General features: G+C 29.5%; 1 protein-coding gene across 14 annotated transcripts in view; it reads left to right on the top strand.

Moving 5' to 3' along the window:
- Positions 1-21,450, top strand: part of LOC107437816 (putative leucine-rich repeat-containing protein DDB_G0290503) — a 61,913-nt gene extending 40,463 nt beyond the window's left edge. For 9 of the 14 annotated variants that reach the window (XM_043048871.2, XM_071184583.1, XM_071184579.1 and 6 more), the window contains 13 exons: positions 764-1,000; positions 1,557-1,797; positions 2,367-2,445; positions 4,684-5,372; positions 6,591-9,837; positions 11,190-11,302; positions 12,049-12,207; positions 13,440-13,871; positions 14,921-15,087; positions 15,777-15,920; positions 18,367-18,456; positions 18,541-18,589; positions 20,822-21,450. In XM_043048871.2, the coding sequence (XP_042904805.1) occupies positions 764-1,000; positions 1,557-1,797; positions 2,367-2,445; positions 4,684-5,372; positions 6,591-9,837; positions 11,190-11,302; positions 12,049-12,207; positions 13,440-13,871; positions 14,921-15,087; positions 15,777-15,920; positions 18,367-18,456; positions 18,541-18,589; positions 20,822-20,937 (5,763 nt within the window). In that variant the 3' untranslated portion in view covers positions 20,938-21,450. The remainder of the gene's footprint in view (positions 1-763; positions 1,001-1,556; positions 1,798-2,366; positions 2,446-4,683; positions 5,373-6,590; positions 9,838-11,189; positions 11,303-12,048; positions 12,208-13,439; positions 13,872-14,920; positions 15,088-15,776; positions 15,921-18,366; positions 18,457-18,540; positions 18,590-20,821) is intronic. The other 5 variants (XM_071184585.1, XM_071184587.1, XM_071184586.1 and 2 more) reach the window with 1 other exon arrangement.
- Positions 21,451-22,406: the final 956 nt, after the last annotated feature.

Raw genomic sequence — 22,406 nt, 5'->3', positions numbered from 1 at the left:
TTTATATATTATGCTTAAAAAAAGACTTATCCTGCTGTTAAAATTTCTTGTTTACCTTTGATCTTAATTTTGAAGTACGTTGGAATTATTTATCAAATTGGAAATATTCAAATATGTATAAATTTCAAGAGCTATGTTTGTTTCGGCCCGTCTTTTAGCATCTTTTTCAGTGATTTTGCTAGACTTTAATAATTATGGTTTCTACACCCAGGACTTTCGAATTTCTGGCTCCTTTTTTCACTAAAAGCAGCAAGTCCCTATTTAAAACATCTCTGTTTTAAAGATACATAAAATGGAAATATTTTATGATTAGGGGGAAAATGTGATTAGTAATTGATTCACTTTTTACCATCCAAGCATTGAGTCCTTCGGTAAAATTTGATGGAATTTTTCTCTGCTTTGTACTACTCTTTCAATGAATAACAAAAAGAAAACTAGTTTTTGATGTAGGAACCTGCAACTAACGGTTCAAGAAAGCCAGACAATCATTAAGATGGTTAATAATTCCACAAAAAATTAAAATCAATTTTTGGACTGGAATTTTTTTCATTTTCTTGTTTTGAAACTAATACAGAATAATTTTTTTTAAAAGTTTATGTTTTACCTATATAAATGTGCTAGCTTGCTATTTTTTATTCTATTTTTTCTTATATTAAATTATGTGTTCCTCAACAATTTTTAGAGCATAATTGATGTGCTATAGCACAAAAGTGACTCGTTTTCCTTTTATTTACAAAATTAAAAATGATGTTTATGTTTTTAGATTTCAAAGGATGTAGAAAAAGGGGATTCTTTCTCTCAAACTGATATCACTTGGCATTCTCTTCAGTCAAGCATATCAGATAAGAACTTGCAAGAATTCGGAACCTCTGACAATATCAATGAATTGAAAGAAGAAATCCTGATGCTTATACTAGCCATTGAACAGAAAGATAAAGAGCTCTCGGATAACAATCAAAGGTTCATGTCACATGAGAGTTTACTTATGCCCGTAGATGAAGTAAGAAATTTCTTGATACTATTTAAAGTGAAATTAAATATGTTATTGGATTTTATAGGATAGGTTCTTTTGTCAATGATTTTTATGAATGTAAAAATAATTCAACTGGGGCTTAAGGCTAGTTCAATTTTCTAGTAATTTAATTGTGGTAAACCTATAACTCTCATGCCACTCGGTGCACATGACAGGTACAAGAATCGTACAAGGTAGTTGTGACCAGTTAATGTACGAAAATGTGCCATGAAAATCTGCCGGGGAAAGGTCAATGGGTAAATAACTAAAGAGGAAATGTATTTGCACATCGTAATTCTAGTTTTAAATAAAAGCAGAAATTTAAAAAAAAAATTAAAAAAAATATTGCATGTGACGCCCTGGATATTTGAAATTTATAAATTCTAATTGAACTGGCACACTAATAGAAAAATACCCCATGTTTTCATTTTCAAAATTTCTTTGTACAATTTAAAAAAAATTTTTAATGAAAGAATGCAAAATTAACTTATGTTGTTATTAAGATGCATGAAGTTTTGTCATAGTTTTGACACTGTGATTTCAGGGTTATACAACTGAGCGGGATGAATTACATCGTAGACTGGCCATTTCCTGTTCTGTTAATAATGAACTGTTGAAACACTTGCAAAGTTTAGAAAGATTTATGGAAGATCTGTTACAACAGAAAAATGCGTCTACCAGTAGCTTGGAAAATATAAATGAAAATGCAGATTTCCTAGCACGTTTTTCTGATTATGTTGATCGGAGTATGAAACTATCTCAAACTTTATCTAACCAACTGTCCAGTAAGTATTTAAAATGCATTATTTCTCCTTTTTCTTACTTTAAGTAGAAATCTTCATATGCATGTTTTTTTTTAATCATTCTTTTGCTTTTTCTGAAGACTTTTTCGCATTTAATGTTTCGTAAATAAAGTAGGGCCTCTAAAAAACTGTTTCCATCATGGTACTTTCCAGTACAACCAAGCTAACTTGTTTTTTTTTTAGATTTAAAAAAAGTCTTACAGCATAGTCAAATGCAAGTTGAGACAACTAAGTCATTATAATAATTACTTATTTATGTGTACAAAACGAAGTCAATAATAATTTTTGTAACCATAATGATTATCTTAATTGTAAAATACAATGGAGGAAGAGTATGTCATGTATTGGTTTTTTATAGAAATTAAAAAATATAATTTAAAAAATATGAAATTGTTATGACCTCATATAATCAATAATTTTTCTACAATTTAAATATTTATCAAAAATTTTTTGTTTTGAAATTCGTATAACTTTTTCATTGTTTGTTTACGCATACATTGTTTGCTTTCTTTTTTCTCCCTTTGTAAATTAATCATATATTTATTTTATAGTCTGTGAAGGTAGCAGAATCTTTGATTTGAATGATACAACAATGCAAAGAAGTGATTTTGATGTCAGTGACCGAAAAAGGTATAAACACAAATTTAGTTTCGAATTTTGCTGTTTAAATTTTTTTTATTCACTAAGACATATATTTTTATAAAACATGGTGCCATGGGTGCAAGTCTTCCGCCCCCAGGACGGATTTCCGTCTTTCTAAAATGTCCGGGACGGAAGTAAGACGGAAACAAGACTGACTCGAAGACGGAAATCTGAATTTTTTTTTTTTCTGTTCTTAAAAATATTTTTTAGGTCTATGTTATTGGTCAACTTTCTTATGTCCTGTTGTTTTTTTTTATCAAAAGACAGATGAATAAATATTTTTTGTACAGCATTTAAACTTGATGTATTATGATAAAGCTTTCTTTGATAGTTTGCATACGTCGGGGGGGGGGTATTGTGTATGTTAGGTATTTCAGTCAAAAATTTTCAGCCTTGGCCTTTTTTTCCAACTTGCACCCATGCATGGTGCATAGCGTTTTTAAAGGTGCTTATTTTAGTTTTTTAAAGCCCTTAAAATTGCTTTGTTCTTTTTACTGGACGTTTTTAAAAAGTGCTTAATTTTCCCTTTTCAAAAAGGAGATTTTCGCCATGTATTGTACAAAAGCGTGATTTTCACATTGTTCTATTCAATGTTTTCACAGTTCATTCAAACACAATGTGGCGTACCATCGGTCCGTAGGGTATGTAAGCGCCAATCATTTTACATGTTTGATGAAATGCTTGCAGGTCCGCATGTGCGTATACTGAGCTGGGTTCGGTGAGATTCTTGCACCCGCGTGCAACTCTACTGCATTTTGCCAGACATTCTCAATTCCCAGCTTCATTTTTCACCCCCTAAAATCAAACCGAAAAATCTCTATCATTTTATGATGGCTAATATAATTAAGAAAAGAGTTCTTTGTCAGAAACTAGTTATTTTATCATGATCATGTAAAGTCTTTGAAAATGATTTTGCATTTTGTTAATGTATATAATGCTTAAAAAGTAGTTAAAAGATGCTTATTTTTTGTTGAAACATTTGGCTGTGCAACTTTTCTAAAGGTGTATATTGTAATACATGATTTTGTATCGTGTTTCTCTTTGTAGGAAAAAAAATCAATTTAAATCTTTTATTTTTTTTTCTTCCTAATTATCTCATTTTTTCCATACATAATTATTTTTGCAATTTACAATGTTTTTCACCAAAAAAAGGGATTTTGCAATTATAAAAGAAACTAAATGTATTGCTGAGAAAAACATTTTCAGTTTATTTCTCAATAATTTAATTATCTGGTTACATTAAAACTGTAACTTTCTCAGTACATACATATATGGAGTGAATATTTCTCGAATCAAAATTAACTATTCCTCTAAGTTTAAATTAAATATCATTTTAATAAGATAATACTAAAAATTAAAAAAAGATTTTTTTCCCTTAATTGCCACATTTAAACTATAAAGGGCTCATAATTTTTGCCAAACTATTTAGAAAATAGTAGTAAAACTAACATTTAAGAATAATTATAATAATTAGTTTTACCATAAATACTTTTCTAAATTTTTTTGTGATTTTCTAAGTTCAAAACGAAATTAAAATGTCTTACGGTTATATGAATATTTAATCCTTTTGAATTTTTGAGACTAATCAAATTTGTATCAATTTGAAGATATCAGATTGTATCATTTTGAAATAGGAACGGGCTCGGACTAATAAATACGCTAAGTTCTAGTGGATGCAACCTGGAGTAATCCTTTGCCCAAGTTTAGTACAAATAGGTACATTGATACTACTTGCTTCTCAGCGGTATTTATATGGAGCTAGTCCAAAATTAATACGATTCCAGATGAGTACTGCCACCATTTAGAGGCTTAACAAGATTTTAAAAAATATTTTTCCTTTTTTAATGCTTTAGTAGATTTTAAAGTTTAGAAATGAATTAATACAAAATATCCTTGATATTTTCATGATATATTCATTTATGGTAATAGATACTTTTAAGCACTTAATTGCAAAATTTCAGATACATTGATACAGGTCCAGCTCTAATAAACAGTTAGTAGCTGTTTTTGTAAAACGTATTTGAATACATACTTTTCATTTTCTTCAGTGTCATTACCCCATAACTTATTGCACTCTCTTGTACTTTGCATAATTCACTACTCAATTTATTGTGCCATTTACATTTCAGTAACTAAAATATCGTAAAAAAATGTGATCGAAATGAATGACTTTTCTAAAATTTAAAACTACTTTTAGATAAATAATTTATTCTTTTTCCGTTACAGCATTGGCGGCTTACTGGATTCTCAGTTTAATCAAGAGGAATCGGATATTCCATATATTTATCAAGAAGGTAGGCGTAATTTTTATCCATCTGTCAAAGAAAATCAAAATATCTTAGCATCAGGCGAGTCGAATTTGTCGGAAATCTATAGCTCACGAAAACTCCAATCTTTCACTGGAAAAAGGCAAACAGCCGATTCCCTTATGGGCAACCCTGACAATGTTGTAGTTCTAAAAACCAGCAACAATGAGGATTTGATTCTTTTGCTGAACGATCAAGGCGATCCCAAAGATGTTATAATCAGAAATAACGGCGAGCAGAGCAGAAACTCCGATCAACATCGCAGGCGATGTTGGGATGCACCTACAAACAACGATTTTTGGAATAGCGAAAAATTTGCTGCACAGTACAAGGAAAATGTTTATAATGTAGAAAACAGTAATGTGTTTAAATCAAATTACATGAGATACAACACGTGGATGTCTTCCGACTCCGACACCTGGTCTGAACCTGATCGGAACGTTTCTATGCAGAGGATTGGTATTGATGTTCAAACATCCCCTATCACCTCCAGATCGCCAAGAAAATCACGTTATAAGGACAGGAGAGCAGCTGAAGACTCGACTAAAAATGAATCAGCTTCTAGCTATGTGAAACTACACTCATTTTCGAAACGAAGGAGAAGTAGCGGTAAAATTGAATGGCTTGCTTTATACGTGTATCATAGTCAGCTTATGCCTGTTAGCATGATGTGTTTTAGTGTAAAATGTGGCATGCTTTTGTATTTGTAGGCGTGTTTTATGTTTTTGCTTTTTATAAGCGTGCATACGTAGGTGTTGTAGATTGTTATGCATTTGCATGATGAGCGTAGGAAATAATGAAGTTTAAATCTAAGTATGGCTCAGTTATCACAACTATTCTGTTATTGTCTGATTTGATACGGTTTAGTAAAAATACTATGGTATTAAAGTCCATATTTAAGTTTATCTACCATCTTAAATTTATCTTGTCCTTATTAAGTTAAGTTCATTATTTAAAATCCATATTTAAGCTTGTCATATTTATTGTCCATATTTTGATTAATATAATTTTAGAGTTTCTTCAAACATCCAGAACAAATTGAATTGAATATCAGTTTTTCAAATAATTCTCTCTAAAAATAGTTTTAATTTATTTACTTCTCCTCCAAGATTTTTTTTTTCATTAAACCAGTGATTATTCTTATATTTGGAATAATGAAGCTAAGGATAATATAGCATAGCAATGTATATATTTACATTGGCTCAAGGTGTAAAAGTCTAATTACGGTTTTTTCAATGCATTCAAGTTGTATAATACAAAATCAATGATTTTTCAATCATTATAAGTTGACAGAAGTAATTAGTAAAACAGTGAAGAATTAATAATGAAACTTGGCTGAGTATTAGTGTTTTTTTACTTGCCTAAACTGTACTGGAGACTTTTCCTTGTTGAACAATCCATTTCTTTCCTTAAATAATCAATCTGAATGCATGATTAATATTCAATTTGCTGTTATACTCAATAGATGAACAGCAACATTAATAAGAATAATTTTAATTATTCGAATGTTAACATAACTATTTCTTAATATACTGTTGTGAAATTTTTATATTTTATTTATCTTGAAACCATTAGGAGAAAATAATTGTTTTTACTTCATCTTACTAATCCATTGCCTATGTTTAGAAATATATAAGCTATGTCAAAAATGTTATTAATTATTATGCATGAAAGCTTATTTCAAATAATTTACTGATGCTTGATTAAGCTTACTAACATTGATGTTAAGTGATGCATTTATATTAATACTAATGCTTTAACTTCATTTATTTTTATTAACTGTCTCTTATAATTGATGTATTAGTTATACTAGTTTCTTTTATATAGAAACTTCAAAAAGCTCCTTCATCTGTAAAAAGTGCCAAAGACAATCTCAACAGCTTGATGACACTTTACAAGAAGAAAACAGTAATGTTAATGCCCAAGAGCTTCAACAGTTGTATGAGGAAAATTCTAGTCATCAAAATGAAATAGAAAATCTTTCAGAAATGCTTAAACAAAAAGAAGAACTAGTAGGTTCCCTTAATAAGGAAAAGAATGTCCTTGTAAACGAAATTAATGATTTAAAAGAAGAACTAGCAGAACTGCAGAGAAATAATCATTTATTAATTTCTAAGCAGAACAATTCGTTCTTAAAGCTGGAGGAAAAAGATTCATTAAATGAGGAACTGAAAGGAATAATCCGTAGTCTAGAAATGAATGTCGAAAGCTCAAAAGCTACATTTGAAGAATTGCAGACAGAACTCAATCAAACCAAAGAGCGCCTTATAGAACTCGACAAAAAATGTGCCAAATATGAAAAAACTATTTCAAGTGATAAAATAGAATATCAAAACAGAATTACTGCATTAGAACAAAAAGAAAAAGAACTTTTGGAAAATATCAAAGAAATGACTTTGCAGAAGGATAGTCTGTTAGATAAGCTGAAAAGTGAAGAAAAACGTGCAGCAGATGCGGCTAAAGAAGGATTAGAAATTGCAGAAAAGGTGAAAGCTACCAGTGAAGAAATATTGCAATTGCAGAATTGTAATAAAGAACTCCGAGAGCTAAATACTTCTCTTCTAAATGACAAAACATCAGTCGAAACAATTTTAGAATCTTCTAAATCTGAAAAAGAAACATTAAAGTCTGAAATCAAAAGTTTGAAAGAAGCAATTGAAAAATTAAGATCCAAGTGTGATTCGTTTGAAGCTGAAATTGACTTTGTAACTCACTCAAAACAAAATATTATAGATTTGCTTTTGAACTTTGAGAAGTCTTTTATGTTGAATCTTAAAACTTTAAGTAATGCGTGTAGTGTGAAGTTTGATACCAATGTTATAAACTTTGAAGATGTGGAAGAAATGCCATACTTAGTAGATGAAGATGAACATGTAAATGAATTACTGAAAAGAATTACTTTGGAAAATTTGAAATTTAAAGAATTGGCTTCTGATTTCACTGCAAAGATTGAAAATATTAAAAAAGTAAAGCAAAATGCTGAAGCTGAAAAGCATAAATCATCTATTTTGGAACATCAAATTGTGCTTAAAGATGAAGAAATTAAAACTTTAAATGATGAAATAGATAAACTGCAAACTTTGAATAATGAGATTTATGAATTACAGAGTTCAGTTGAAACATTTAGGGCTGATCATGAGTTATTGCCAAAACTGAAAGAAGATGTCGAAGAAAAGGAAAATCTTCTAAGAATTTTGAAAGAAAAAAATTGTGATTTAAATGAAAATGTGAAAATTCTGCAAAATGAGAAAAATAGCTCTGAACAGGCTCTTAAATCTGCTAATGATGAAATTTCTTCATTGCAAAAACGCCTTTTGTCAGAAAAATCAAGTGAATACTATCAGAATTTAGTAGATTTGAAGCAAAATGAAATAGGGAAATTACAAGAACAAATTGATGCCAAAGAAACTGCCAAATCCAGATCTGATGATGAATTATTGGAAAAACAGAAAAGAGTGATTGAAGAAAAGGAGAACCTCGTTAGAGATTTGAAGGAACAAAATTATGAATTAAAAGAGAACATAAAAATTCTTCAGAATGAGAAAAACAGTTTGAAGCAAGCTCTCAAATCTACTAACATGGAGTTGGAAATGAAAGAAAATGAAATCCTGCAATTACAAGAACAAATCGAATCCCACGAAATTGTTAAATCCAATTCTGATCAGAAACTGTTGAATACACAGAAAAAAATACTGGAGGAAAAGGAAAATTGTATTAAAACTTTGGAAGAGAAAGTTCTCGAATTCGAGAAATATGTTCAAATTTTCCAGCAGAAGCAAAACAATTCTGAAAAAACCCTAATTTCTGCAAACGCTAAGATTTCTGCTTTGCAAGAAAGTCTTACGACATCACAAAAATCAAATGAGGACTGTAAAAATTCATTAGACTTAAAGCAAAAACAGATTGACAAATTACAAGAACGCATCCTCACCTTACAGTCCCAAATCAATGAGCTTTTAACTGAAAAGATGAACCAGGGTGAAAAAAGTCAATCAAGACGAAAGTTAACTCCTGAAAGACCAGTTAGTCCTGATAGCTCTACCATTATGGAAGTTTCTTCAGATTCTCTGTTACACTGTGTGTCCACAAGCTTGGTCAACAGTGACAATTCTGGTTCTTTAGTAAAATCAGTTCAAAGTGACCAGATGATCTCATCAAATACAGTTAAAAAGGATCGGGAAAAATATTTGAAACATATTAAGTCCTTGCAGCATAAACTTGAAGAAGCCAGTAGCCGTAATGAAGTGCTCGAGAAAGAGAAAAACAGCCTGCGTGACAACTTACTATCTTGTGTTCATAATTTCAAAAGAAACAGCACGGAAAAAGCAAAAGAGGAAGAGTCAAAAATAGCAGAATTGGAATCAAAATTAGAAACCAAACAATCATTTATCAAGGAATTGAGAGCTGATTTGTATAAAGCGCACGATTCACTCATTGACAAGCAGAAAGATATTGACAAGCTGAAACAGGAGCTGTTTAAACTCAAAAAACTGAATGAAGACAATGCAAGAGCTCTGCAGCAAAACATTCCAGGCAGCAGGTTGTCAGATACTTTCCTGCTGAGCACAGAAGCTAATATCAGCGATTTGAGGAAGCATAAGAAAGAATTGATGAATTCTTTACTAGGTTTACAAAAGCAGTTTTATGAGGCAAAAAAGATTAGTACGAGTCATTTCGAAAAATCCACCCGTCACATAGAAAGCCTTAGAGCACTTCAAGTCAGTCCATCTTTGTCGAAATCTGAAAGTGCTCCCTTTCTCAATTATTACTCAATGTCAAATGCTGAACAAAGCAAGAAATGGGACAGAACTTTGAGAAATGCGAAAATCGATCTGGAAGTTGATATCGAATGTTTGCTAAACTTTAAAGTATTCCTGAAGAGATTCTTTTCACCGATAATGAGTCAAAGCAATGATGATGAAACAAAAAAGGATGAAATTGTGCAAACAGATCTTAAAGATGAAGATTCAAAGCCTGCCAAAAGTAAAGAAAACTCTAAGCTGCCTTCCAAAATTTTTTCAAACAGTATTGAACGTCGTCTACGAGGGGAAAAAGAGGAGCCATCCCATGACAGGTGAAATAATTGCTTCATCTTTTTGTGAAGAAATTTTTCTAGTTTTATGGCAAAACATGTTACAGTAAAAGCTTGATTATATCATTATCGCTTTATTTTCCTGTAAAAAGATGCTGTCTTGAAAAAAAGAAATCGCAAGCAACACTTATAAAAAATGAATAACAAACTGTTGTAGTAGTCTATATATATATATATATATATATATATAAAAATTAAAATTGAAAAATGGGAACAAGACAAGAGTAGAACGTAATTGTAGCATCTATTTTTATTATTTAATGCCAAAATTTTTGGTGTTTTGTTGCACAATATTTCTTAGAAAAATAGAGCACCGAAATAAAAACAAAGTAAAATTTTGGAACAGTAAATAAATTATTTAGAGAAATTTTTTCCAAATTTCCGGTTGCTTGGGCTTTCCAGTAACTCAAATTCTGTTTCAGGGCTTTTATTGTTCGTTGTATTTTGAGCTGAAGTTAATTGCTATGATTAATTTATTTGCATTCTAAAGTGCTTAAATTATGTTGTATATTTCAAGAAAACAGCTTAGGAAATGTTCTTTTAAATACAAATATTACACGTAGGATTTTTATGAAATTAAGAAAAAAAACTAAAAGCTGTAAATGATTATCCATTATTTTGGACACATATCTTGATATTAAAAATTTAGTAAGTTTTTTTTATCCTTCCCAATGTTACCAAAAATAAATAGGAAAGTTGGTTTGAAAAAAGTCATTTTTGCTCCGATTTTTAATTGTTTACAAATAGCTTAGTAAAATTGGGGGAAAAACATTAAATGTAATGATTGATATCAATTACACTGAAAGGGAATAAATGATTGAGCTTTACAATTAATTAAAGGTAATTTTTTGTTGACTTTCTGTTTTTACAGAAAGAGTTTATTTTTCATTAAATTTTAAGATTTTTTTATTTTTAAATTTAATGCAAAAAGGAAAGAAAGCAAATGGGGACATTTTAAACAATAATGTATAAATTTAATGTTGGAAAAGAACTGTTTGTGTATAATTTTTTTGAAAGGCTTAAAAATTATGTAAGTTTGATAAAGAAATTTTAGAGCACGTGCTTTTACTTGTAAAAGTGTTATTTATGATTTTTAATGAATAACTCACTAATATAAGCATAATGATAAATTCACAGTTGATTTGAGATTACACAGTGAATTTCTCATTATGTTTGTAGTAAGTAATATTTATTAAAAATGATAAGAACAAATACCTACTAAGCCTACATAAAATTTTAAATATTTTACATTTTTGTTTCAAATTTTAACTGTTATGTTGCAGATTAGAACTGTTATATGAAATTATAATTTTTTTTATCCATGTTCCTTGTAGGTTGGCTGCAACTGCTTCTACAATATCAGTGAAACTTGATTGGATTGAAAATGTTCTAAAAACTGTGATAGATGAATTTGAGCAACTTAGTGACATGGAGTCCGTAATTAATGGTGCATACAAAATTCTTATTTATTTTAATGAGCTCAATAATTCAAATTTGTCATTAGTTTCATACGGACAAATTTGAGTTTTGCAAACAAGCCTGAAATATTATTTTATTGTAAAAGCTACAATATTTTTACTCTGACTATCAATTTATGTTACAGCATAGAAAATGGGATTATCAATTAGTTTTATAAAAATAGTTTATTTTAATACTTTTTTTTGAAAATTTTATAAAAGTGCTTTTGATAGATAATTTAATTTATTTAGCATAGTATCTTAGTTTGTTGGATTCTATTAAACATTTAGCTTATACATTCAACCCTTTGTTTTAGTGACTATTTTTAAATTCTATTGAAATAATTTAAAGTTTATGCTAAAATATTGAATTTTCAATGAATCAAGAAAATATTCATATTTTTAGATATGCCAATTTTTTTTCCTTCTTGATGCTAAAATTTGTTACTCTGAACTAATTATTTTCTCATTGTTTTGTTTACTTTTTTTATTTTATTAAATAATTTTTTTTTTTCCTTTTTAGGCAATTTTTTAAAATTTCTATATGCATCTATTGTCATTAGAATTTTAATCCTTAATGATAAAATGTGTTAGTTGCGCTAATTATTTTGTTTACTTACTCTTTTTATTTTATTTAATAATTTTTTTTTTGTTGCTTTTTATGCAAATTTTTTAATTTCTACATGCATTGATTATCATTAAAATTTTATAATTTAATTTATGTTTTACTTTTTAGAAACAGCCAGAGATTCAGATGCAAAATCAATTTTACTAAAGTTATTTGATAGCCTTGTCTCTCTTCAGGAAAATGCTTCTGAAATATTTCATATGAACTCAAAATTGAAATCCTCAGAACTTTTTGACAATAACCTTCATCATAGTAACAGTAAACAAGGTATTTATATTTCTAGCACTAGTTATTTGCAAATCAATGCCAACATAATATTGGTATAATTTATTTATCTGTAACTGTATAGTTTTTCAAATTTGTCAAAAAATCTTTTTTTTTTAATTTATGAATGCTTGAAATCAGAAAAAAAATCTTCAAAATTATTTTTATTATTGATAATTATTAAAAATTATAAATGTATTTTTAAACCTTGGGTAATATATTACAGTTGATGGTAGCACTTTACTGAAAGTTTCAAAGGATAGAGGCTTATGTTTTAAAATGCTTGGCATTTTTTTTGTTGCAAAATGGCATACAGGTCTTTGAAGAGTTAATAGATGATTTATTTTTTTCAATTTTTTTTCTTTGTTTTTTTTAATAATTTTTAGAAAATGATGCTCCACCAGAAGTGAAATTTACCACTGCCATGCTAAGTGACAGCCCCCTTAAGTGAATATGCAGTGGCTGCAAAACTTTCAAATTTTCATTTGTACATTTTGGTAATTCAAAATATAATTTTTTAACTATTACGTCTATTTTATTTTGTATTAAACATCTGATTTTTGCAATAAAAAAATTTGCAATTCATGTACCCAAAACATCTAAATAACTTGGCAGTTAAAAGCTTACGAGTTAATCTGAATGCCTCTGTGGGTTGTGAACATATGGAAGAATTATAAGCGTACCGAATAACGTATATTATGTATGTTATTCTTGTTAGACAAATAAATGTTAAAAGGGTTTTTCTATTTTGATTAATTAACATAAAGACAAAAGGTATAAGGTTCGATCTTCGTCAAGGTCACTCGTCGAAGATGACGATCTCATGGTCTGCAGGGATTGGCCAATCTCTTTTCATTTGCTGTTGGTCGTTCTTGCGTGGATCATGACGTCATCTGTTATCTGTTAAAAGATTATTTAAGCTTCTGTTGAAGCAGATTAATTTGTATTTATTCTTTTCGTTAGTCACTCTGTTTGTGACAGTTTGTCTACCAATGTTTTTAAATAAATTTATTGCTTTCGAAACTTCGTTTTCTTATTTGTTTTATTGACAAACAGATATAATGATATTCTGCGACAATCTTGGATGTCAATTCTTGTATGTCTAAGAATAGCATGATGAGTGAAAAAGCAATAACTCAGATTCTTTCTGTAAATTGACCACAGACGTAATGCACCACATGTGGTCAACTTAAACTGGTTTAACTGTATTTTCATTTTTTTTTTCTTCATTTCAGATAGTGATCATGAATCCTTATTAAGTGATGAAACGATAGCATTGAGCAGAAGTGCAAGCTTAAGTCCTGTTAGTTTTGACGGCCAATTTGCAACAAATTCAGTCCACCAGAAGCATAAAGGAAGAGCTCTTATCCACAGCTATATAAAGCAAAGTGAAGAAATCAAGAGAATTCCCCTGAGACCATCTCACAAAGTGATTTCCAGTTCACAAGATTCAGTGTTCCAACGCTCTCACTATTCGTCACCAGATCTGGGCATTGAATCTGATCCCAATCATGAGCACTCAGCTCCTGAAGAAGTTGACAAATTTCATTCCACAAAAGTCAGCACTTCGAAGCACGATTTGTCTGGCTCAGCTATGTACAAAAACTTGGACAAACAGAGACTATCCTCCATTAATAGTTTCAGTGATAGTAGTTTTAAATTCAAAGGTATATTTTATTTTTTAAATTTTGTAAATGGTTATAGTTTTTAACCTTATTATATTAAGAACAAGTTGGTATTATGTTGAGTAGGACTTATTTTATCAAAATTGCTTTGTCAATATGTATTCCATGCATCTACGATTCCGCTAATACGCTAAAGTAGGTAAAATATACCATGAACAGAGATGCCAACTTTCTCCGGATTGCAAATATATATTTTAACGTGGTAGTTTATCAATTGTGATTCTAGGTTTAATAAATTCAATTCACTAGATTTTTATCCACCACTATTTCTAAATAATTCACAGGCTTTTAAAATTCACCACTTTAAGAGTATTTGTGTCATGCTACACCATTAAAAAGCAAGCAAAAATAGTCAAATATTTGCCAAATTTAATTTGTAGTTATTTACTGTTTTTTTAATTAAGTTGGCGTGTCCGGAGCAGTTGGCATTTCTGCATAAATTGTAGTGAGGACGCGTGCAAAAAAATTGTGTTATAGATTATTGTCAAATTAAACCTAACATTGAAAGAAAAGAAAATTATTTTTTCTATTTAGTTGGCAAACAACTTAAACATTTCACAAGCTATGAAATTTTTTAAAAAACTCCATTTTAGCGAGATTTCTCAATCTAAATGAAAACTGCTTTCACTGAACTCTAAGGTCGAAAATATTTTATAAGACCAGGTAATGCAGAGTTAGAGTAACTTGTGAAACATTACAAAAGTAGATCACCAAGACTTGTCATTCTAAAACTGTGGCTTTTATTCATTGTGCCATCTTCAGAATAAACATAGAGTTAAAAATAGGCTAAATTTGAGGTAACAGTCATAAAAATTTTTTGCAAACTCATAGCAGTTATTATAATTTATTCATGGAAAAGGGTTATTTCAATGGCAAAGCCTTTAAAACACAGCTTTAATGTTTTATAGTTGTTGCAATGTATGTTTTAATATTTCATAGCATTTTACGAATAACTTTTTAAATAATTTTGGAAATATTGTAATTATTTTCTATATTTTATAATATTTTTGATTTTTTTTTTTTACCCATAGATAAAAGTTTACTTGTTTTAAATGGCACATTGCATGCCATTGGCATATTGCAAGATTATGAGCTTCTTAAAAATGAGATATCAGAGAGTATTGTAGGAATTAAGAGTATACTTTCAAGGACAGGGGATGGTATGCAGCATATTACCACCAATGCATCACCTCGAAAGGTATTATTCATATTTGAAATTTTTTTTTTTTTCAAATGAATACTTCATAAATAATTCTTTAAATTAATAATTTCAAACTATATTTTAAATCTTCTTTTCTATGTTTGTGTAAAAAATAAGTTTGTAATTGCTTTATTTTTTTGTTAAATCAATGTCTTTTGTTAATATTCAGTGACGTTCAAAGATCTGAAAAATGCTGTGTATGTGTTTGTTTTTTTTTAAATAAATTTTCTATTTACTTTATGCAAAATAGTATTTTACAAAATTATATTAAATTTCTGTTTAAATCAAAATTCTAAATTTTCGATGCAGGGAAACCTCTTGAGTGACAACTCTCTTTTCCACAGTGAAATAATTGTTGATGAAGGTTGGTTAGTCTTAAGGGTTACCTCCATTGTCTTCAAAATGTCATCGAAGGCACATGAATTTTCTATTTTAATTTTTGTCATTTTCTTGGAGCGGAAATGGTATTTGTATATTGTTCCAAGAAATCTCCCGATGTTTGTTCTGATTTTTCGAAAATGTCCTGATTTTTTTTCCTTTAGGCCACTACAAAACCTGATTTAACTAAGTGATGTCTAAAATCTATTCAACCTTCAATAGATTTCTTTAGTAAATAGTTCATTTTTGTTAGTTTTGATATTGTATGGAGATCTACAGTTATTTATTTATTTTTTTTTTTTATACAGAAATTGGAATATAGTACATTCAAAGCAATCAAAGACACTTGTTTGAATCTTGATGTTTGTCTCGAAAAAGCGAATAAATTGGTGAACAATTTCTGGGTTGCTACTTGTCCAACTGAAGATGAATGGAGACAATTAATTCATCAGGTAATTTAGATTTTTCTTTAATTTTTTTTCTTCAGCACTGAGGCAACTGACCCTGATAGTCTCCTCAGTTGTCCTTCAATGGATTATTTCAATGTAGTTTAAAAAATTTCTAGCTATCTGCTTTAGGATTTGCCTGTTATTTTTTGAAATTTTGCTTTCTTTACAGAATTTAATCACTATATCTGTAAATATGTCCTGACATAAATTAATTCATGTGTACTTAGATTACTTAAATAATATTTGTGTACTGAAGTTTTTGTATAATTCAATGTTCAACTGAATTCACCAAATCTGTGAATCTCTTCATAACGTGTAAAAATCTTATAAAATGATAGTATATAATTTTTATTTTAGTTATCAGAGGTCTGTCTAGGTTTTTCTGAGATGTACCTATTTTGTGAAACTTTAGAAATAATTTGTGAAAGTTAAAAATTATATTAAAAACTGAGCACAAAAATATGGATTTATTGTTTCTTAAAGGATACAAAAATAAAATTTTAAGAAAAAGTATTTTTTCCTAAAGTTGAATGATTTATTTTTTTCAATTTTTTTTCTTTGTTTTTTTTAATAATTTTTAGAAAATGATGCTCCACCAGAAGTGAAATTTACCACTGCCATGCTAAGTGACAGCCCCCTTAAGTGAATATGCAGTGGCTGCAAAACTTTCAAATTTTCATTTGTACATTTTGGTAATTCAAAATATAATTTTTTAACTATTACGTCTATTTTATTTTGTATTAAACATCTGATTTTTGCAATAAAAAAATTTGCAATTCATGTACCCAAAACATCTAAATAACTTGGCAGTTAAAAGCTTACGAGTTAATCTGAATGCCTCTGTGGGTTGTGAACATATGGAAGAATTATAAGCGTACCGAATAACGTATATTATGTATGTTATTCTTGTTAGACAAATAAATGTTAAAAGGGTTTTTCTATTTTGATTAATTAACATAAAGACAAAAGGTATAAGGTTCGATCTTCGTCAAGGTCACTCGTCGAAGATGACGATCTCATGGTCTGCAGGGATTGGCCAATCTCTTTTCATTTGCTGTTGGTCGTTCTTGCGTGGATCATGACGTCATCTGTTATCTGTTAAAAGATTATTTAAGCTTCTGTTGAAGCAGATTAATTTGTATTTATTCTTTTCGTTAGTCACTCTGTTTGTGACAGTTTGTCTACCAATGTTTTTAAATAAATTTATTGCTTTCGAAACTTCGTTTTCTTATTTGTTTTATTGACAAACAGATATAATGATATTCTGCGACAATCTTGGATGTCAATTCTTGTATGTCTAAGAATAGCATGATGAGTGAAAAAGCAATAACTCAGATTCTTTCTGTAAATTGANGTAGTAGTCATAAACCCAAAAATTGGGTCGGCTGTTCAACGACAGTTATAAAAAATATTAGAAGGCTCTAGGCCGGGATAGCCTGGTTGGTAGGGCACTTGACCAATGTCCAACAGTTCGTGGGTTCGATCCCCGACCGGCCGAAGACTCCCTGTGTAGTAAATGGTGACTGATGCACGTTAAATCTGTCGAGTTGCAAAGTCCTCCATGTTCCCATAACAAATCAACACCTCTGGGGGTACTGATCCAGGAGTTTCCTTGTCTTTTGGATTGGGTTCAAAATTACAAGGCCACGGAGTTGAACATTAGTAGTCGTAAACCCGAAATTGGATCGGCTGTTCAACGACTGATATAAAATTAGAAGGCTCTGAGCTGTGGTGGCTTAGGGGAAAAGCACTCGATTTTTGGCCTATTAGAAATCTGCCACGCAGGCACCGACAACAGTACTGACATACAATATCCTTGGTACTAGACAGATCATAGGTTAAAATCCCCTTGCTATCAGGTTAATCTTAAGAGACTTTCCTCTCAATGTAACGCAAATGCAGGTTCATTCCATCAAAAAGTCTCCCTTGAAGGCTAATTTGTCCCGATGCTTGATCCAAGAATATGCTTGTCATCTGGATTGGGCTCCAGAGCTCTAGCATTGATAGTCATGAACCCAAAAACGTATTGACTGTTTAAATCTGGTTATAAAATCAAAGCAGGTTGGGATGGCCACTTTCTCCAATCTAATGTCTGATAGGTGAAATTTTTGAGTTACCTGTTCAAATCTGTTTATAAAATCGAATCGGGTAGTACTGGAATCTTTCTCCCATCTAATATTGGATGGACGCAGAAAAGTACGCAATGGCTTTATTTTTTTCCTTCTTGTATGCAGGAATATTTGTAGGTAGAAAGTAGTGTTAAGTTCTTCAAATGCACTGCCACATGGGTAAATTGAAAAATTGACTTTCTTCACGTAGAACTGCTGTTGGGTTAAGTAAGATGTCTTATGTGATGTTTGCCTTTATAAGTTTTGTTATGCATTGCAGTGTCTATTTGAATGCCTTGTTTTTTATAACAAATATATTAAATATGTATATTTTTCATTAGAATGAGGAACTGAATTCCATGCTGAAGAAAATGAGTGAATCAAAGAAAAAGCAAGAAAAAGATTTTAAGGATGCCTTTGACAGATTAAAGGTACGTTTAGATAATGTTTCGTTCCATGCTTATAAAATTATTTAATGGAGTTTTTTGTGCTATATTATCTAAATTCTCTTACAGCAAGCTGAAACTATTAAAGAACAGCAGGAACAAAGAATTTCAAAAAAACGTAAGTTATTTTTAACATTCTAATATATCTAAGATTTTTTTTCTCAATTGCTAAATGGTATATGTTTTTTTCTGGGTTAAAAATTACAGCACAAAACATACATAATAATAATTTGTATGCAAATTTTCATTTAAAAATGATAGTTTCTACCTTTGAAAAAATCCACAGGAGAGTGGGAAAAAGGATTTATTGTAATGATCTTATATATATTATGTCTATATATATTTTGTCCTAATATTTTTGAATATGGCCAAGATCTTCAAATAAATAAAGGAGAAATATGTTTTATTTCTTCGCTCCTAATTATTTGAACAAAATCGCAAACAATATTAATTAACTTTAATTATAGAAACTAATAAATTTTCAAATCATTAATACAACTATTTCTTCATGTATAATATTTGGACATAGTAGTATGCTACAATGTGTTTTAATATAAATTAAAGTATTTAGATGATTTCATGGCAAAGTTAATTTGCTGATCTTTCAAGTATTAATTTCAAGTAATTTGCAATCTTAATTTATACTACTTATTTTATTTCATTTTAAATTGTGGTATTTTTCTCTAACAATTACTATGATTTTACTTACTGTTACTACTCTATCAATTTATACATTATGATTTTTACAGAACAGGAAATTTCATCAATAGGGAAATGTCATAGATTTTGAAATTAAATTGCTAAAAACATCATAAAAAGGAATTAGTTTAAGTTTAAGGTGCCTACAAATCTAATATCGTTTCCAAAAAAAAAAAAAAAAAAAAAGGATTAATTCTGGAACTTGTTAGCTGATGTTCAATTTTGGTTCAATTTTTATCAAAAAATAAATTTCAAGCCTTATGTCTTTCAGGCTTTAGGCCTTAGTCTCAGGCTTTTTTTTTCTAATAAGTGAAAGAATATTAGGACCTGTGCACAGTTTGCGCATAACCCTCAAAACTTCCCCAGATCAGCAATTTTGTAGATTAAGTCTATTGAATTGATAAATAATTCCCCTTTGGAACCTCTTTCTAATGTTATAAAATATTTGGTAATTAAAAAAAAAGTACTGTTTTTAAAAAAGCATGCATGGGTGTTTTCTTTCTTGGGGGATAATATCTTAATCCATGTTAAAATAGCTAATTTGCATAATATTTAAATTTTTTCTTTTTTGAGCACCAAGTTTTTGTTGATGGTTTTTCTGTAATTGAATGAATATTCCTTAATATTCCTGAAACTTAGTTTTTTGCTTTATGGTGCTTTTTTATTAATGTGATCTGATTGATTTTAAATGGTGAAAATGAGCAACGTGAAAAGTAATATTTACAATGTGTCGACCAAGTTAAAGCTAATAGTGTTAACCATTCTTCATAGCAATGAAAGTGAAAGAATATTCTGCCATATAACAAAAATCCAGACCTAAATCTGATCTTTGTCTAAACAAATTTTCAAGAATTTTTTGTCTGGTGAAGCAAACCTAAAACAGCTTCAGAAAAATTTTTACTCAACATTATTTAAAAAATTCTCAATTAGTCACTAGTTTATTATTTTATAATTTCCAGGAATAAATAAGTTATTTATATAAATCTAATTTATAGAATATTAATTTTTCAAGGAATAGTAAGTATTGAGAGGGATACTATTGATACTACAAAAAACAATTAAAGATAATGCAATTTTTCCAATAGTTTTGTGTCGATTTTTGTCAAATTTGATTAGATTTTATGTTTTCCTGCTTCTTCCGTTTTTTAACTCCAGTCTGATGTAAAACTGTGATTCCACTGAATTATTTTTATCTTCTGTGTTATTTTGGTTCCACTGGGTTATTTTCTGCTTATTTTAATTTCATTCTCTATTTTTTTTTTAAATTTTCCATTTTGAATTGCTTATTAAAAAACACTAGACCTTGTGTTAATTTTTAGTCCTTTTTAATCTAATCCTGAAATTTCCCAATCCTTCAATGGTAATTGTAAGTCTCTTATTTATTTTCATTCCTACATAAAATGATGTATGTGTTAATAGACAGTAAAGCCCTATGTGAAAGGGGACACAACCCCATGCTAGTAAATACTGGAAGTCAAACTCCACGCTTTTTAAGTCATAAAATCAGGCTTTTCCTGCTTATGGAAAAAGTCATGGTTACAGACAATGTGTTTAGTGAAACACTGGAAAATGTTCCCTGAAATATCGTTGTTATGCATGTAAAATAAGCTTTTGCTACTTTAATAAATGCTTATCTTACATTTGCTTATAGTTGTGAAGACTAAGAAGATATTGAGGCAAGCTGAAAGGAAAATTTTGGAGACTAGAAACAAAGAACTTCCCTTGTTAGCCAAGCATTCTTTCAAAGCTCCTCTCAACCCCTTATGAGCCAAAAGAAAACAAATTTCTTTGCTTGAGCTTTTTTATAAATCATAATTCAATTATTTTGACTAAAATTTTATTACTTACCTCTACAATTGCATTTAATGTATCTTATGAGTGACATAATGTTTGAAAAAACAAGTGTGCTTTATTTTTCTATTATTGATAACATTTTTTAAACATTTCATTAAATTGTCTTTAATAAAATGTGCCAAATAACAAAATGATATTTGCTAAATTTCTAAATTGTTTAGTTTTGAAACATTTTTTAAAAAGAACTTTTTATTGCATTTTTTCTCTAGTGAAGTATGATATTAAATGAGATTTTGTGAAGCACAACTGTATGTTTTGTACAATTTTCACTGTACATGGAAGTACATCTTTTGTACATTGGGTTTTAGTTGGCGTACCTTGTAAATACCATCATGTTCATAGTATGGAGCTGTATAAAATGAATGATTGATTGTATAAATGGTGCTTGATGAAGAATAAAGTAATTTTATGCTTTTTGTACAAAAATTGATTTGCTCTCTTTTTATTTTGTTGAACAAAGTTGACTCTTTTTAAAAAAAAATTTCTTCCATTAAAATTTGTATTTTTTAAAATTATCTGTATATATATATAATACATAGTAGCATTTCTAATCTCTATAGAGATTAGAAATGCAACTACAAAAGGGTTTTCATAGCTTTTACAGAATTATAGATCCAACTGCAGAATTATAATGGACCAATTAACCCATTTTTTAGCTCTTTCAACCTTATTTTATTGTTTGAAAAATAATTTTAATATGTTTTATTTTAAATTTTAATATACCAAGAACTATGAGAAAACTTGCATTGGTTGGTTTTCTCTGAATTGGGCTACTTCTTTCCCGAATTGCGGATTCAACGCATGAAGCAGTGTGTGACAGGGTGAGCTGAAGAGTAGGCAGGGGTCTGTCCAGACATTTTGTGAAAGGTCCGTTTTTCGTGAAATTGTGAAAAAATTACTCGCATTGTTTCAACTAGGGTCCGCTTTTATGAATTTGTGCAAATAGGGTCCGTTATTGCAAAAANGGGCTTTACCAATAAACTATCAATTGGGAAAAACAGATATCAATTGTTTCTTAAGCTTTAAAAAAGCTTCAATCAGAAAACATTTCAATTTCAGAAGCTGTTGAAATATGAATTAACTTACTATCGTGTGATGAATTAGAACCCCATAAACATTTTGTAAAAAGATTCAATCAGGCTGTTCAGCCACATCATCTATAAGCATATGTATCCTGGATCCCGAAACAAGGGGACAATTTTTAAATGATGAACAAGACCAATTAGCAGAAAACTGTTCTTCTAAGCATCATCCAGAATTTCTGCCACGTGTTATGGCATTCAAAATTTCCGATCCTGAATACTTTCCAAAATCAATTATGCTTGACACTGTTATTCAGCAGTTTTCATCAAAAAATAGTGGAAAATTACGGCAAAAAAATA

The sequence above is a fragment of the Parasteatoda tepidariorum genome, chromosome 8 (assembly GCF_043381705.1).
Source record: "Parasteatoda tepidariorum isolate YZ-2023 chromosome 8, CAS_Ptep_4.0, whole genome shotgun sequence".
NCBI classification, from domain to species: Eukaryota; Metazoa; Arthropoda; class Arachnida; order Araneae; family Theridiidae; genus Parasteatoda; species Parasteatoda tepidariorum.
Note: the sequence above shows the minus strand (reverse complement) of the source record. Positions and strands in the feature narration are given on the sequence as shown.